Source organism: Westerdykella ornata, assembly GCF_010094085.1.
Source record: "Westerdykella ornata strain CBS 379.55 unplaced genomic scaffold EI97scaffold_2, whole genome shotgun sequence".
Classification (NCBI taxonomy): domain Eukaryota; kingdom Fungi; phylum Ascomycota; class Dothideomycetes; order Pleosporales; family Sporormiaceae; genus Westerdykella; species Westerdykella ornata.
In genome coordinates, this window is record NW_022986852.1 from 672902 (window position 1) to 686956 (window position 14055).

Below are 14055 nucleotides of genomic sequence, written 5' to 3' on the forward strand. Positions count from 1 at the left end.
GATGTTGTAAGCTAGGGAGGCTAGCTATTGTCGGGTGTTTTTGCAGGTTGGTGTTGTTGTCACCTGACACCAAGATGCCAGGCTGCTGCTCGGCAAGCCGAGGCCATTTTTTGGTGTTGTCACCTGATGCCAAGGCACTAGGCTGCTGCTCAGCAAGCTGAGGCCATTTTTCTTGAGCTAGGGCTCATATTTTTCCGGGCCGACCCCGCCTTACCCCTCCATGTGGTTTACCTTTGACGGCTCTGGGAATCGAACCCATGACCTTCACATGCCCTAGCACATGATGCCACCGGATGATCTTACCACTAGACCATCCCACCGTTACCCATGACCTTCACATGCCCTAGCACATGATGCCACCGGATGATCTTACCACTAGACCATCCCACCGTCAAGCCCAGCGGGTCCATGTGGCTTATTGATCACAGTCGCCATGCTACACCCTCGGCAAGATCCTGCACGAGGTCCCGCTAACTGGCAGCTGAGCTGCAAGTAATCAGCAATCCCTAAGGCACTATTGGGCAGTATAAAGGTATGTACGTAGCCATGTAACTCCCGCCTGTCTGGCCCGGGTCTCCAACCGTTTGAATTCCAGGTATCTAAGTGGTCTACTTCACCTTCTTCCACGCGGAGTGTTTATTCTAGTCTCCAAGTAGTGCTTATTACTTGGCTTTTGTACTACGCCGAGAATGTCAACGTCCGCTTTACGTGAAGACCAAAACCTCTCATGCTGGACTGAGCGAAAGCGAAAAAGCGTTGCAGAAGAAAGTCCGACAGCATGCACACACCATCCACGACACCCTACACGGACTTCGCTCGAGTCCCTTCCTTGACGCAATCTCACCTGCCCAATCTGGTTCTCAATCCTACCTCGTCTCCGTCTACATCCCGCCCTTTGAGCAGCATACGTCGACACCGATCATAGGCCGCGCTCTGCATAGAACAACCTTCATCCGCACCACACTCACTACCTGCGATGTCTTTGTGCTCGCCATCAGTTTCCTAGATGCCAACAATAGCATTACTCCGGAGCAGGTAGTTGAATGCGTACAGCCTTGGTTTATTGATACGGAGACTTTCTGGTGCAGGCGGGTCGGTATGAGTTGTCGGTGACGATGGTGCTGGAGCTGCGGAAGAAGGAATCATACAAATATATATCACGCTGGCTCACCAGTTGAGAACACTACATCATGAAGGTAGATTAGCAAGGAGGCAGTCAGATAGAAATGTGTGGATACTTGAGACGGGCAGTGGCTTGATTTTGTCGCGTGCGGTCCATTATCCATAAATCTTCCATATAAATGGTTAGAATCTATATAGAAATGATTGATAGGAGATCCACGCTCTCACAGCCTCATCACCGGTCTCCCATCGTTGTCTGAGAAACGGCCTGCCACCGAGTAGACCATGTGCCCTCTCAATATCAATGATATACCTAAGACGAAGCAGACCACGCAGGTCAGGACCATTCTCTGCTCATACGCTTGGATACCGTTGAGCCCAGATATGCTCCCCAGAAACTCCAAAAACGCCACAGACGGTAACCCCGGGAATGCTCCCTCATTCCCCATTGCCATCGCCCAGCAGCCTCGCAATCATAATGTACCCCAGAATCAGGCACGTCAAGATCTTCCACTTGTGCTTGCCCAATAGCCCCTGCCCCACGTCCCTAGCCTGCTGTCCACCTTGCACCACCGCATCCACACCCGTCGCACTTGTATTCGGTCTCCTCCTCAGTCCCGCGACCTCGGGCAAACAATGCGGTGCCGCAGGGGCCGCCCCAGTCACCAGATCGATCTTGCGCTCCTTCAACCACCTGAGATTCTCCTCATCCAGCTCCGGCCACTCCTGTCTGAACTTTGCGCCCCCATCCCCGCTCTTGATCGCGCCCACCCCACGGGATCCCCCCGCGGGTGTTGCATTCCCCGAAAACCGCGTTCCCCCACCCGTACTATTCCACCACCTCGTCCGTTGTGCAAACAGCCGCCTCTCCTGCTCCGACGCCCGCACACTCCCCGTCGTCATCTCCTCGCTCGTCATGAAACTCAGCAGCCCGTTCAGGATCGTGCTCACTTCCCACGTCGGGTTGAAGCTCTTGGGGTGAAAATCCGAGATGCTGAGGCACAGCCGCGTCGAGGGTTGGAAGCGGCCCGAGGGGGTGTGCATGCGGATCGCGGGGGGCGCGAAGGGGTAGTTTGGAGGGAACAGGAGGGTGCCCCAGTATTGGCCGCCTTCGTAGGGGGTGTCTGGCGGACCGGTGAGGATGTAGTGCCATTCTAGGATGTTGGAGTCGGAGGGGTGGGCGATGATGAAGGGGGGCGGGGATTTGGAAATGCGGGCGTATTCTTTGGTGAGGCGTTTGGTTGCGCCGGGGCTGGCCATGGTGGGTGGTGTGGTTCGTTAGCCGTAGAGGTGCAGTTGTCGGTTTGTGGAAGGTGAGGGCGATGTGAAGGGGGTTTATGTGGAGGGTTGATCGGAGGGCGAATCTGATGGTAGGTTTTGGAAGGCTTCCCGTTTGTTCAGGTAAAACTGTCTTGCGTGTTTCAGGAGGTGAATCGGGACGGGAGAAAATAGGCGCTCAGTCAGAGGAGATGAAAAGGATATGAAGACTGGAGGAGTGTTTTTGGCGAGACATAATACTAATGCGCTCAGCTGCAGTCAATTGACCTTTCGGAACCCGCCCGGATGGCGTTGCACGTGATGATCGATCGGAAGCAAGTCTTGGCAGGAATGCTTGAATGATGCAAGTTATTGATGTGAAGGAACGTCAACAACGCGGCCATGGCTTCTCCGGGCGATGACGAGGTAATTAGGATGCATTGATTTCTACTTTAGCTTTATGCTGATAATATTTGCAGATTTTCGAAAAGTTGAGCCAGAAAACGGACCCCGCCGAGCTCAAAAAGCAGGAAGATGAGCTCAATGCACGGCTGTACGCACAACAACAGAAGGCTCAAGAAAGAGTAGCGGAGCTGGTATGACCGCAAAATGCTCATCTCCTATCTACGAGCACGCAATTGACAATTCGACTAGATTGTCGAAAATACCACCCTCCCCGTTACGATATCCTCGGTCCACATTCTCCATGCCAATCGAACTCGCAAAAGCTTTCTCCAACGTGTTGTCAACCCCCTACTGAGCGCAAATAATGAGGAACCGTACACTTTGGAAGAGGCTCTGAGAGAAGTGGGCGTAGCGGCTGATAAGCTCAATCGCTTTGGTACGCCATGACGCAAGAAATGGTTGACGATGTCTAACGCAACGACAAGGCATTTTCAAATCTCCGATCTCAGTGTTCATCGACCGTCCCGATCCCACAAATCCCTCCAGCTCCCCCACCGACATCGACGTATATCTTTCCGCTGTTGAACGTGGGACCTACACCATCAAGACTGGAACCGAGGCCGGTCATTCGGAAGCCGATGCGTATGTTAACGCAGAATTCCGCAACCTGTTCGGCGGCGCCGAGACGTTAAACGCTCACGCATCTCTGGGTACCCGGACCCGATCGGCTTACTCGCTCTCCGCCAGTACTCCTATACTTAGCAACCCCGATTTCAAGTTCCAGCTGAATGGCTTTGCAAGCTCTACGCTGAAGAGCTGGGCAAGCCACGAGGAGGTCCTAAGAGGAGGGAACTCCATTCTCAGCTATTTGACAAAGAACGGACACAAGCATGAGTTCAGCTACTCCGGTATCTGGAGACAAGTTACCGGCCTTACGCAGAACGCATCTCCCACTGTCATTGCAGACGCCGGTGACTCTTTCAAGTCCAGCCTTACCCACACATGGACCAACGATAGACGCGACTATGCTCTGCTACCCAGTAAAGGCTACGTCATGAAGACGGTCTCGGAATTAGCCGGCGTGGGACCCTTGAGAGGAGATGTCTCCTTCTTCAAGACGCAGGCTGAATCGCAGATCGCGTTACCCTTTGGTGACACTGGAATTACGTTCACGGCAGGCCTTCGCGGAGGCATCCTCTACCCCCTCGCTTCCGGCGGAAGCAGAATTCCCCAACAATCCCGCATCAATGACCGCTTCCAGCTCGGCGGACCCAACGATGTCCGCGGTTTCCGCATCTCCGGTCTCGGTCCGCACGATGGTTCCGATGCTGTTGGCGGAGATGTCTTTGCTGCGGGCGGCGCTAGTCTGCTATTCCCTATCCCACGTGTCCGCAAGGAGACGCCTCTCAGATTGCAAGCATTCGTTAATGGCGGACGGTTGGTTTCTCTCCAGAAGCAGGATAAGGAAGGTCAGATGGACAGTGCGGCTGTCAAGGACAGCATGAAGAAGGCAATCAGGTCGTTAACAGACGGCCTCCCTAGCTGTGCGGCGGGCCTGGGTCTCGTCTACGCTCACCCAATAGCGCGCTTTGAGATTAATTTCTCGTTGCCGCTTGTGGCGAGGCACGACGAGGCGACGAGGAAAGGCCTATCGTTTGGTGTTGGGATCGAATTCATGTAGTGTGAGATACCTTGTATGAGTATCTGTTGAGAGTATAACAGCTAGCCTTTGTTGCACTTTTGGGACTTACGATGTCCCCCAATTCGCAATAACGCCTTCATCTCAGCTGTGCCAGCCGTCTTACCCCATCCTCAACGCCCGCCTCAACTTCAGAACCTCATGCTTCGTGACAAACACGTCCTTGATCGCTGAACTGCCCACACTCCCATCATTCGTATCCCCCTTTCCCCCATGAGCGGCAGCAAGATTGTCCATGGCATCGACGAGATCGCGCACCTTGGCTCCTTCCCATGCACCACTGCTGGTCGTCCAGAATACGCGCTTGATGCCTACAGTGGCCATGCACGATATGCAGCGGTAGCAGGGACGGGAGGCAAGGACCGAGGGGCCGTCAGAGAAGTCTGTTGCGGGGGGTGGTGGGGTGCTGCTTGTTGGAGGGCCAGGTTGAGTTAGTTCCTCGTGCAGGGAACCAGTCTTTCGGTGGGGAGTAGCTGATGGAGAGGGATTTGTTGGGATATCAATTTCTGCGGTGGTGCAGCAAGGAGTTGAGTTTGCGGGCGTGGCAGCGGATTTGTAGCCTAGGCGGGCGACGTAAAGATCCGCTCCGTGGAGTCGGGGGTACTTTTTGCGGTCTGAGAGGGAGCGAGTGGATCCTCTCGGACGGCCGGTGGTGATTACAGTAGGTTGAGGTTTAGGTTTGGAGCTTAGAGGAGGGTTAGATTTGGAGAATTCGCACTGTCTGATTAGCCTCTTGGGTAGAAAGGGGTAGTTCCTGCGTATTGCTTACGCTTTTTGCACGCTTGGATGAAGTATTCATAGGGGCGGCGGGGTATGGCTTGTGTTCCGGGGCAGAAATATCCTCAGAAAAGCAAGGCGCCACAATACCTGGAATTGGATTATGATTGCGATGACTCTTCTCACGTTGTCCACGGATCTGTGCCCGTGCATGTTCTTGTTGTTCTCTCTTGCGGCTCTTCACCTGGTGTTTCTCCATACTGGCCTCTGCGTGGGAACGTAGTGCATTGATCTGCTTGGGCCGCGAGAGCAGCATTGCACACGGTCTCGACATACACTTTGAGTGCTTGTTGCTGTTGCTGTCGTAATTTTCGTTTAGAACCACCCTGTAGTTTGACATTCGGTTTTTGAGACGACAGAGAGCTGGAGGCGTGCGTGGTGGAGGCGGAAAGCGCAGAGTGGATGGCCATCATCTCGCTGTGCATGAATAGGGGAGTGTTGGCCTGGACACCAGAACCCGTGGTTTCAAAGGGCGTAAATGTTCCCTTGCTGGAATTGCTTCCAGCATTACAACTCGGGTTTATTTTGTACTGGTCCTTTGCAGCTTTCTTTGAGTTCGACGCATGGAGGCTGGTAACGGAACGCGTAGGCAATCGGCCAGACTTCACGGTACCACCGTTGAAACCCGGGCGATAGTCATTATAGCCCTGGCCAATTATCTTACCACCTCGGACGATGATACAGCCATGGCGGAAGTGGAGGGGGGATTTGGCAGCCTGCTCGAGGCAAAGCGTGAGATAATTGTCAGTCTTCATTTTGGGAGTGGGGGAAGTTTTAAGTCGTAGGTATCGTCGAGCCTTAGGGGTATTGATACCCAAAAGACGTGCAGTTATCGTATCTTCGAGTCACAGCAAAGTGTGTCGCTCCAAATGCCGAGTCTGACGGCGAAGCATGGATGCGCCGTTGGAGATGGATTGGGGGATTGCGCTAGTGATGATCCGGACTAGTGAAACCCCAGACCGAGTCTAGCGGATAATCTAAATTAAACCTCACTCTCAGACAGCTCTGTCTGATGAAGTGCTCAGTACATATTGACGCCCATTTGCGATGAAGCATCTGCCGTTCGATCGTCTGTACAGAGTGACTATGGCCCCTCGGCAGCGGTCACTTTACCGAACCGTCTCAACGGCCGTCCGCTTGGAGTGCGAGAGACGCCAGAGTTCCTTAGTGCTCGAGAGAGGATCTCTTCCTGAACATACAGAGCTCTTCCCGGAGCATGATATGTTACCCAGAAAGGGAGTATGTTACCCGACCGTACAAGAACTTCTCGGTTCCAAAAACTTGCCACCGCTAAACGTCAATTCATTGACGGTGGAGCGATGATGCGCCGTGTAGCGTTGCCACCATGGTAAACGCTACAACCCCGGGGTAAAAACGTAGCATGATGGAGACTTGATGGTGAACAATACCACACCCGAACCGAGCAGCAACACCACAATTTCCAAAGGCAATTGGAGAATATGTCTTCCTGATATAGCACGCAGCGGATCGCAATCAGCACAGGTATCACGGCTACCCCACCCAGTGTCACCAGTTCACCCACCACAGGCGGACAAGGTGCTGTAGCATTATTGTGGAGCTATGGAATCAGATACACCATGGTGATAGTGATCGTAACGTGGAAACTTGTTGGCTATTTTGTGGTGAAGTGTCGTGGAAGACTGAGGTACGTTTTCACCGTTGCCCGGCTAAATAATAACGTCCTAGGAGAGCGGCGATATTAAACCCCTGTCCACCCATATCTTCCCCTAACTTACTGAACACAGTAGACCGCGGATACCGGCCGCAGCTAAATTAATTCCGTCATTGTGGCTCGGGCAGGGGCACAGGATAGCGACCGCATTTACCGTATCATCCTCCCGGCCCCAAATGATTTACGATCTTTTATGATCTCTTAGTATCCTTGGCGGATCGTGCTTCCGGGAAACTGCCCATCGCCCCAGACTTTTACCTGGCCACATGGCCAAGTTGTCAATTGATATTTTGGCGTCGTATCCGGTCCATTGGAATAGAGGTCCAGACGCCTCACCACGCATGATCTGAAGCCAATGGCAGCACGTCTCCATATGAGATCCGGCAAACGCAAAGTTCCCCAGGTTTCTAGGAGTGAGCCGCAACGAGGTTCCGGTCGAGATTCATTTGTCTTCGCCTCCGCGTGGATCGCGATTTTCTTAGGCGAACGCTGCTATGACGTTTTGGTAACACTTTCCCTTACGCGCATATGTACACTACCCGTACGTTGATGAGAAGGGCTGATGTGCACTGGCCTTATCTGGACAGTGCACCGAATCCTATTTGCAGGTAGTGCCATGTTCACTTTACTGTTACCTTGCACCCATGGCTTCCATGTGCCCGTCCTAAGCTATATATCTTGGTAACGATTCCCCAAGATTTTCGTCACCGTCGCGAGGACAATCACTTCCCTTGAGGTTCAGCAATGGGTCATCTCACCTTCCTCCTGGCCGCGGTCGGCTCTCTACTCCCGTTTCCCTCTGCCGCAACACCACTGGACAAAAGAGCTGCTGTCGATACATGTCTCTCCAAGCTCAAGGTCCCTGTGCTCACTGCCGGTTCCGCAGACTACGTGCAAGCCCTCAAGCCTTTCAACAACCGGGTGACATTCAAGCCCGCGGCCTATGCAGTCCCAAAGACAGTCGAGGACGTGCAGAATGCTGTTTCGTGCGGCTCACAAAACGATGTTAAGGTTACAGCAAAGTCAGGAGGCCACAGCTATGGATCCCATGGCCTTGGCGGAGAAGACGGCCACTTGATTGTCGATATGAGGAACTTCAACAGTGTAACTGTCGACCAGGCCGCTCAAACCGCAGTCATCGGCACAGCAGGACGACTTGGGAACGTTGCTACCGCACTTTACAACCAGGGGAAGCAAGCTATCAGCCACGGAACGTGCCCCGGGTGAGTCCACAATCATCATGTACACAGGATTGAGACTGACTTAGGTGTCAGTGTCGGTGTTGGAGGCCTTAGCTTGCACGGTGGCTACGGCTTGATATCGCGTAGCAAAGGTCTGACTCTGGACAACATCCTCGAGGCTCAGGTCGTCCTGGCGAACAGCAGCGTTGTCACTGCCTCTCCAACCCAGAACCCAGACCTCTTCTGGGCTCTCCGTGGTGCCGGAGCCGCCTTCGGTATCGTGACCAACTTCAAGTTCAAAACCTTCAATGCGCCCGAAAGCAACCTCGTCTTCCAATACAGTTTATCCCCCAGCTCGGCCAGTCAACTCAGCACCATCATCACCGCCCTGCAAGACTTCACGCGCAACAGCCAACCCCCCGAGCTCAACATGCGCCTCTTCCTCTCGGCCTTCACCACCTTCTCCGGCGTCTACTACGGCACTCGCGCCAACTTTGACAAGGTGATGCAACCCCTCCTCACGAAAATGGGCATCGGCTCCGGCGGCTTCGCCCAAATCACTGAGAAGAACACCTGGCTCAACACCCTCACCTCCTTCTCCAACGGCCCCCTCGAACAACCCGCCGTATACGACACCCACGAGACCTTCTACGCCAAGTCGCTCATGCCCGAGTACCTTTCCCCGGCCGCCATCGACGCCCTCTCCAAGTACTGGGAGAAGAACGCCCGCAACCTTAATCGCGCCTGGTACCTCCTCATCGACTCCCACGGCGGCGCGAACTCGGCCGTGTCGAGCGTCGCCGGTGACGCCACCTCGTACGCGCACCGGAACGCGACGTTCAAGATGCAATTCTATGACCGCGTGTACAACGGGAACTACGACCCCTCGTGGCAGAGTTTCTTGAATGGCTGGATTGGGAATATCACGGCGGCGAGTCCCGGCGTGCAGTATGGCATGTATATCAACTATGCGGATACGGGGCTGAGCAAGGAGGAGGCGCACAAGGCGTATTGGTTGAAGAATTACGATAGGTTGGTCCAGGTGAAGAATGTGTATGATCCGAAGAAGCTGTTTACGGGGCCGCAGCTTGTGGGGAGCTAGAGGAGAGTCAGGGTGCGGATGAAGAAGATCTGCGAACGGGTTCGGTGAGATAGATTGATATATATTTATAACATGGAACATTGTACGCTGTCTGTCTTCTGCGTTGAGGTTAGTTATCAGGGCATGGAACAGCCGTCAGCTTATTACACAATTCCGGAAAGTAATGGCGGATATACAAGTTCAATACATATACATCTGGCAAAATCGTCTGCTGCAACCCGCTACTAAGGCCCGTCTAACCCTACATATGCATCCCTCCCCTCCTCCAAACGCACATTACAAACGACCCTATGGGGCAAGTTCCTTGTCTCCGCCGCGGTCCAGAGGAACAGAAAAGTCAGTCCATCTGCTCGACCATGCATGAAAAGCAAGCTTGCGACAGGAGAGGAACGTCTAAGATCAAAGTACACAAACAGCTAGCAGATGGGACTCTAAATACCGAGGGTGAACTCGACGCCAACGTCAATGTCACGTGCCATCTTGACGACCTTGGAGAACTGAACGGATTTCTCGGCGGCGGATTGGAGGTCGTCGATGGAGAAGATCTTGAGACCAGAGTCGTTGATCTGAGAGAATGAATCAGCCATGTTCACTGCAACGATGGTAAGAGCAGCTTTAGACTTACCAGTTTATGTGCCTGCTCCATGTTGGTACCCTGCAATCTCGCAATCACCGGCGTCCGCAGGTTCATGCTCTCCACGACCGAGATGAGGCCCTTGGCAATGGCGTCGCACCTGACGATACCGCCAAAGATGTTGACGAAGATGGCCGTGACCTTGGGATCGCTGGTAATCAGCTCGAAGGCGAGTTTGATGGCCTCGGGTGTAGCACCACCGCCAACGTCTAAGAAGTTGGCTGGGGATCCTCCATTCAGCTTGATGATGTCCATGGTAGCCATAGCAAGACCGGCACCGTTGACCAAGCATCCGATATCGCCGTCAAGCTTGATGAAGTTGAGGCCTGCGGAAGCAGCCTTCACTTCATCAGGGTCCTCCTGAGTGATATCCCTCCAGCTAAAAACCTCCTTCTGGCGGAACTCGGCATTGTCGTCGAAGTTTAGCTTGGCGTCCATGGCAAGAACCTGGTGATCGGTCGTCTCGGACAGAGGGTTAATCTCAATCTGCGTAGCATCCCGCTCCATGAAAACCTTGTACAGCTTCTGAATGGTATCCTTTGCATCCTCAATGCACTGTTCCGAGAAACCAATCTCCGTTGCGATGTTACGCGCGATCTCGTCGGTGACGCCGGTGTGGATATCGATGTGAGTGGTTATGATGGCTTCGGGGTGTTCTTTGGCGACTGTCTCGATGTCCATACCACCTTGGGAGGAAGCGACGATGACAGGACCTTGGGAGGCGCGGTCCATGAGCACAGCCAGGTAGAACTCGCGGCGTGCGAACTTGCGCTCGACGATGTACACAGCATTGCACAGCCGGCCTGCGGCTCCAGTTTGCTTGGTGATAAGTTTGTGACCGATCATCTGGTCGGCGAGGATGCTAGCTTCGCGGGGCCTGAAGGAAGCTGTTAGCTTTGCTTCCAGAGTTTAATGGACCAGGCCTCATGAAGGGAACGTACGAGTAGACCACTCTCACGCCACCCTTGAAGCCATTATCGAACGTTCCCTTTCCTCGTCCTCCCGCCAGCACCTGTGCCTTGATAACCATGTCATCTCCTCCTATGCTAGTCAGCAACAGCAACAGCGCAGCACTGGACCCACATCATACCTATCTGCTTCGCGACAGTCTCTGCTTCCGCTGCACTCGTCGCAACCTCTCCCTTTGGTACTCCGATGCCATACTAAAATGCCTCATTAGATACATGCCAAGCCGCCGCGTCGAAGCAGCTCTCCTACCTGCTTCAACAAATTCGCGGACCTGTACTCGTGTATCGACAGCGCTCTGCTCTGTTGTATCACCGACCGCCTCAATGGTTTCTTCTGTTCGCAATTAGCATCTGTCCTGACGTGAACCGCCCGCACCGGCATCATAGGGTCGACCGGTCCCCCGAGAAACGTACGGCAGCTACCCGAAGGGCGCCCGTCAGCGTCCGGCTGCGAGCGAGCTGAAACATTGCGCCTGGCGAACAGACACGCTGGGAGATTGGGAAGAGAGGAGTGGAGAGTGTGGATGAGAGCTGATGGAGAGCTTGGGGTATGCTCCAGTGCGGTTTTCCTGGGGCATTGCGGAGGTGTTGCGCCAAGGCCGACGAAGCCTTTCCGGATTCTGAACGCAGGCAATGGGAAAAAGATTGCCGGGTTGTCCTCTACCACAGCACACCTGCTTAATATCGAAGGGAGCCCAACGAAAAAGCTGAACTTAGATTGGGGAGTATACCAGTATGGCCCAGCGGAATCTGGAGGGCGATATCCTCGTGAACCTTCTGAGCATCCACCAGGCGAAGGAGAAGAAATTCTTTGGGTTCCTGGGTGAGCCGAGGAACGGCGCAACTAGAGACGCTCAAGACGAGGACAGGTCAAGAGACAAGCCCCTTGGCGGGGAGGAGTGCGTATTCCTGTGCGTTTCCATTTTGATTGTTATACTCACATCTGATTTTAGGGTTGGAATTGGAGCGAAGATACCCGAAAATCTTCAAGATGACGTCTTTGCACAAGATGACTTCTTCTCGCAGCCGTTGACTGCTTCATCAGAGAAGCTGCTGCAACAGTTATTAGGGAAGAAGGCTGCCAAAGGCCACATCGCAGCAAAGCAAGCTCCTCAGAACGTCAAAACCTCTAGAAATGGAAAGCCAGTGAAGCCCACTAAGCAGGAGGTGAGCGAGGATGAGGAAGAAGGGAGAGCCGCTGCCTTCGGATCGAAAAGGCGCAAGATAGCAAAATCTGCCGAACCGTCAGAAGCGCCAGACCCACCTGACAGTCGGGAGCATAGTCTCATGATGGAAGAGAATGTTGACCCTGCCAGCGCTGAAGCTGAGCTCGACAGTACGAGGGCAGTGCGTTCAGAGAAACAAGTTACCAAGAAGGATGGCGTCGATGGAGAAGATCCAATAACCTCTGGAACCAAGTCAAAGCCAGCCACCTATCTGGACGAGATCCTAGCAGAGCGTTCAAGAAAGAAGAAGAAGAAGAAGCTGAAGAACAAAGAAGGTTCGCAGCCGTGAATGCATGGACTGTGAGAGTAGGTTGGAAGGTTGGAATTAGCAAGGTCTTCGACGACGACCATGGTGACTTTCGCATTATTATATTCAACGAGATACCCCATGGAAGACCTAGTGCCATTCAGTAGACTTTACCCCGACACAACGGGACCATCTATTCTCTAACGATCAAACTTGCCATGCCCATGCCGGTGCCGATGCATTTTGTTAGCACACCGAGCTTCGCCCCGTCTCTCTCCATCTCATGCAATAACGTCGCCAACATGCGGCCTGAAGTAGCTCCCAGCGGGTGCCCCAGCGCAATAGCACCTCCGTTCGGATTCACGTTCGCATTTTCCAGCCCAAGTTTCCTGATGCAGTAGAGAGCTTGGCTTGCAAAGGCCTCGTTGATCTCCCAGATATCGACGTCATCCTTCGATATGCCAGTATACTCAAGGAGCTTGGGCACCGCGAGGGCAGGCCCGATACCCATCTCATCGGGTGCGCATCCCACTACCTGCGTGCCAGCCCACTTTCCGATGATCTGGGAGGTCAGTCCCAGTTCCGCAGCCGTAGATCGTCGCATCATCAGTGCCGCGGACGCTCCGTCGCTGACCTGTGAACTGTTCCCTGCCGTGCTGGCTCCATCGGGCTTGAACGCCGGCTTCATGCTGGCAAGCTTCTCTACGCTTGTGCTACCCCTGATTCCGTCATCTTTCGTGACAGTGATCTGCTTCACATCCTCCGGCTGCTCGGGCTCGATCCACCGAGTCGTCACAGGCACGATCTCCTTGTCGAAGAAACCAGACTGTTGTGCTTTGAAAGCTTTCTTGTGCGATTCCGCGGCGAATGCGTCCTGATCCGCTCGAGAGATCCCGTACCGCTCAGCCACATTCTCCGACGTGATACCCATGGACATTATACAATCTCTTGCTTCCTTCACTGGGCTATTCCTCAGTTCGTCCCAAAGTTGCGTGGGAATCGCTCGGCTTGCATAGTTGCGCGTCATGCTCTCCATGCCGCCTGCTATGCCCACATCAATCTGGCCAACGGCAATGGAGTTCGCAATCGAAGTGATAGCCGAAAGACCGGATGCGCATGCCCGGTTTACGGTGGAGAAAGTCGTGGTTACGGGTAGGCCGACGTGGTTCGCGGCCATTCTACCAGCCTTTGAACCGCCTAGCTCGGAGAGTACGGTGCCGATGCAGATGTCATGTATCTTCGCAGGGTCCAGATTAGGGAACTTGTTGGTGGTGGCTTTGAGGACCTGCTCAAGAGTCAGAAGATAATCGGAGGCATTTCAGAGAGACGGCATACAGCAGCTAGCATTTCATGGTCATACGCGTCCCGTAGTCCGCCCTTCTTCGCTCGTGTTACCGGAGTCCGGAGGGCTGAAAGGAACACCACATCATGAGGGTTCTTCTGAACTATGTTTTTTACACCCTTCTGTATGAACGATGCCATGGCTGGGTCGGGAAGGAGGTGAGCGCCAATAGTGAATGTCAATCAAGCCCACAACCAGGGGAGTCGCAAGGAAACGCCGTTATATCGAAAGAGCGTGGCAAAAGGGAGAGAGGTGGAGAACAGCCGCAAGAGGAATTCATGGCTGCGATGGACTATCGCTCAGGGCTCATGGCATCAGAGTCGGCAATTGAGGCAAAGAGCTTATCCCCGGTCGGTCTTCAGGATTGCGGGGCGCACGTGATGGGTGGAAACCCGAGGTATT

The 14055-nt window shown here is 53.8% G+C and overlaps 7 protein-coding genes across 7 annotated transcripts; 3 read left to right on the plus strand and 4 right to left on the minus strand.

The window, feature by feature from the left end:
- Positions 1 to 1247: 1247 nt before the first annotated feature.
- EI97DRAFT_429856 (UBC-like protein) lies at positions 1248 to 2626 on the minus strand. The gene has a single exon (XM_033797539.1). It carries the CDS (start codon positions 2380 to 2382, stop codon positions 1561 to 1563), a length of 822 nt encoding a protein of 273 aa, XP_033657634.1. The 5' UTR covers positions 2383 to 2626; the 3' UTR covers positions 1248 to 1560.
- A 134-nt stretch (positions 2627 to 2760) lies between these two features.
- On the plus strand, positions 2761 to 4465 carry EI97DRAFT_464124 (uncharacterized protein; the record flags this gene model as incomplete). The annotated part of the gene is made up of 4 exons (XM_033801399.1): positions 2761 to 2805; positions 2859 to 2975; positions 3034 to 3220; positions 3270 to 4465. Exons 1-4 carry the CDS (start codon positions 2782 to 2784, stop codon positions 4463 to 4465), a joined length of 1524 nt encoding a protein of 507 aa, XP_033657635.1. The 5' UTR covers positions 2761 to 2781.
- Positions 4466 to 4585: 120 nt separating this feature from the next.
- On the minus strand, positions 4586 to 6015 carry EI97DRAFT_464125 (uncharacterized protein; the record flags this gene model as incomplete). Its single annotated transcript, XM_033801400.1, has 2 exons — positions 4586 to 5168; positions 5537 to 6015. 2 exons carry the CDS (start codon positions 6013 to 6015, stop codon positions 4586 to 4588), a joined length of 1062 nt encoding a protein of 353 aa, XP_033657636.1.
- Positions 6016 to 7600: 1585 nt separating this feature from the next.
- EI97DRAFT_110970 (FAD-binding domain-containing protein) lies at positions 7601 to 9377 on the plus strand. The gene is made up of 2 exons (XM_033792969.1): positions 7601 to 8176; positions 8228 to 9377. Exons 1-2 carry the CDS (start codon positions 7698 to 7700, stop codon positions 9234 to 9236), a joined length of 1488 nt encoding a protein of 495 aa, XP_033657637.1. The 5' UTR covers positions 7601 to 7697; the 3' UTR covers positions 9237 to 9377.
- An 11-nt stretch (positions 9378 to 9388) lies between these two features.
- On the minus strand, positions 9389 to 10910 carry EI97DRAFT_429859 (succinyl-CoA ligase-like protein subunit beta). Its single transcript, XM_033797540.1, has 3 exons — positions 10812 to 10910; positions 9862 to 10747; positions 9389 to 9802 (listed from the first exon to the last, which is right to left on the minus strand). The coding sequence occupies exons 1-3, from the start codon at positions 10898 to 10900 to the stop codon at positions 9668 to 9670; spliced, it is 1110 nt and encodes a 369-aa protein (XP_033657638.1). The 5' UTR covers positions 10901 to 10910; the 3' UTR covers positions 9389 to 9667.
- A 235-nt stretch (positions 10911 to 11145) lies between these two features.
- EI97DRAFT_110975 (uncharacterized protein) lies at positions 11146 to 12429 on the plus strand. Its single transcript, XM_033792970.1, has 2 exons — positions 11146 to 11737; positions 11792 to 12429. The coding sequence occupies exons 1-2, from the start codon at positions 11574 to 11576 to the stop codon at positions 12351 to 12353; spliced, it is 726 nt and encodes a 241-aa protein (XP_033657639.1). The 5' UTR covers positions 11146 to 11573; the 3' UTR covers positions 12354 to 12429.
- Positions 12316 to 13995, minus strand: EI97DRAFT_111037 (3-ketoacyl-CoA thiolase B). The gene is made up of 2 exons (XM_033792971.1): positions 13647 to 13995; positions 12316 to 13596 (listed from the first exon to the last, which is right to left on the minus strand). The coding sequence occupies exons 1-2, from the start codon at positions 13791 to 13793 to the stop codon at positions 12505 to 12507; spliced, it is 1239 nt and encodes a 412-aa protein (XP_033657640.1). The 5' UTR covers positions 13794 to 13995; the 3' UTR covers positions 12316 to 12504.
- Between the last annotated feature and the right edge of the window lie 60 nt (positions 13996 to 14055).

Coding starts and splice junctions, on each gene's coding strand:
- EI97DRAFT_429856 (XM_033797539.1), bottom strand. CDS start 2,382: ATGGCCAGCCCCGGCGCAACCAAACGCCTCACCAAAGAATACGCCCGC.
- EI97DRAFT_110975 (XM_033792970.1), top strand. CDS start 11,574: ATGGCCCAGCGGAATCTGGAGGGCGATATCCTCGTGAACCTTCTGAGC. Junction 11,738..11,791: donor AAGCCCCTTGGCGGGGAGGA/GTGCGTATTCCT, acceptor ATCTGATTTTAG/GGTTGGAATTGGAGCGAAGA.
- EI97DRAFT_110970 (XM_033792969.1), top strand. CDS start 7,698: ATGGGTCATCTCACCTTCCTCCTGGCCGCGGTCGGCTCTCTACTCCCG. Junction 8,177..8,227: donor AGCCACGGAACGTGCCCCGG/GTGAGTCCACAA, acceptor CTTAGGTGTCAG/TGTCGGTGTTGGAGGCCTTA.
- EI97DRAFT_429859 (XM_033797540.1), bottom strand. CDS start 10,900: ATGGTTATCAAGGCACAGGTGCTGGCGGGAGGACGAGGAAAGGGAACG. Junction 10,748..10,811: donor GGCGTGAGAGTGGTCTACTC/GTACGTTCCCTT, acceptor AGCTTCCTTCAG/GCCCCGCGAAGCTAGCATCC. Junction 9,803..9,861: donor TGGAGCAGGCACATAAACTG/GTAAGTCTAAAG, acceptor TCATTCTCTCAG/ATCAACGACTCTGGTCTCAA.
- EI97DRAFT_111037 (XM_033792971.1), bottom strand. CDS start 13,793: ATGGCATCGTTCATACAGAAGGGTGTAAAAAACATAGTTCAGAAGAAC. Junction 13,597..13,646: donor ACCATGAAATGCTAGCTGCT/GTATGCCGTCTC, acceptor ACTCTTGAGCAG/GTCCTCAAAGCCACCACCAA.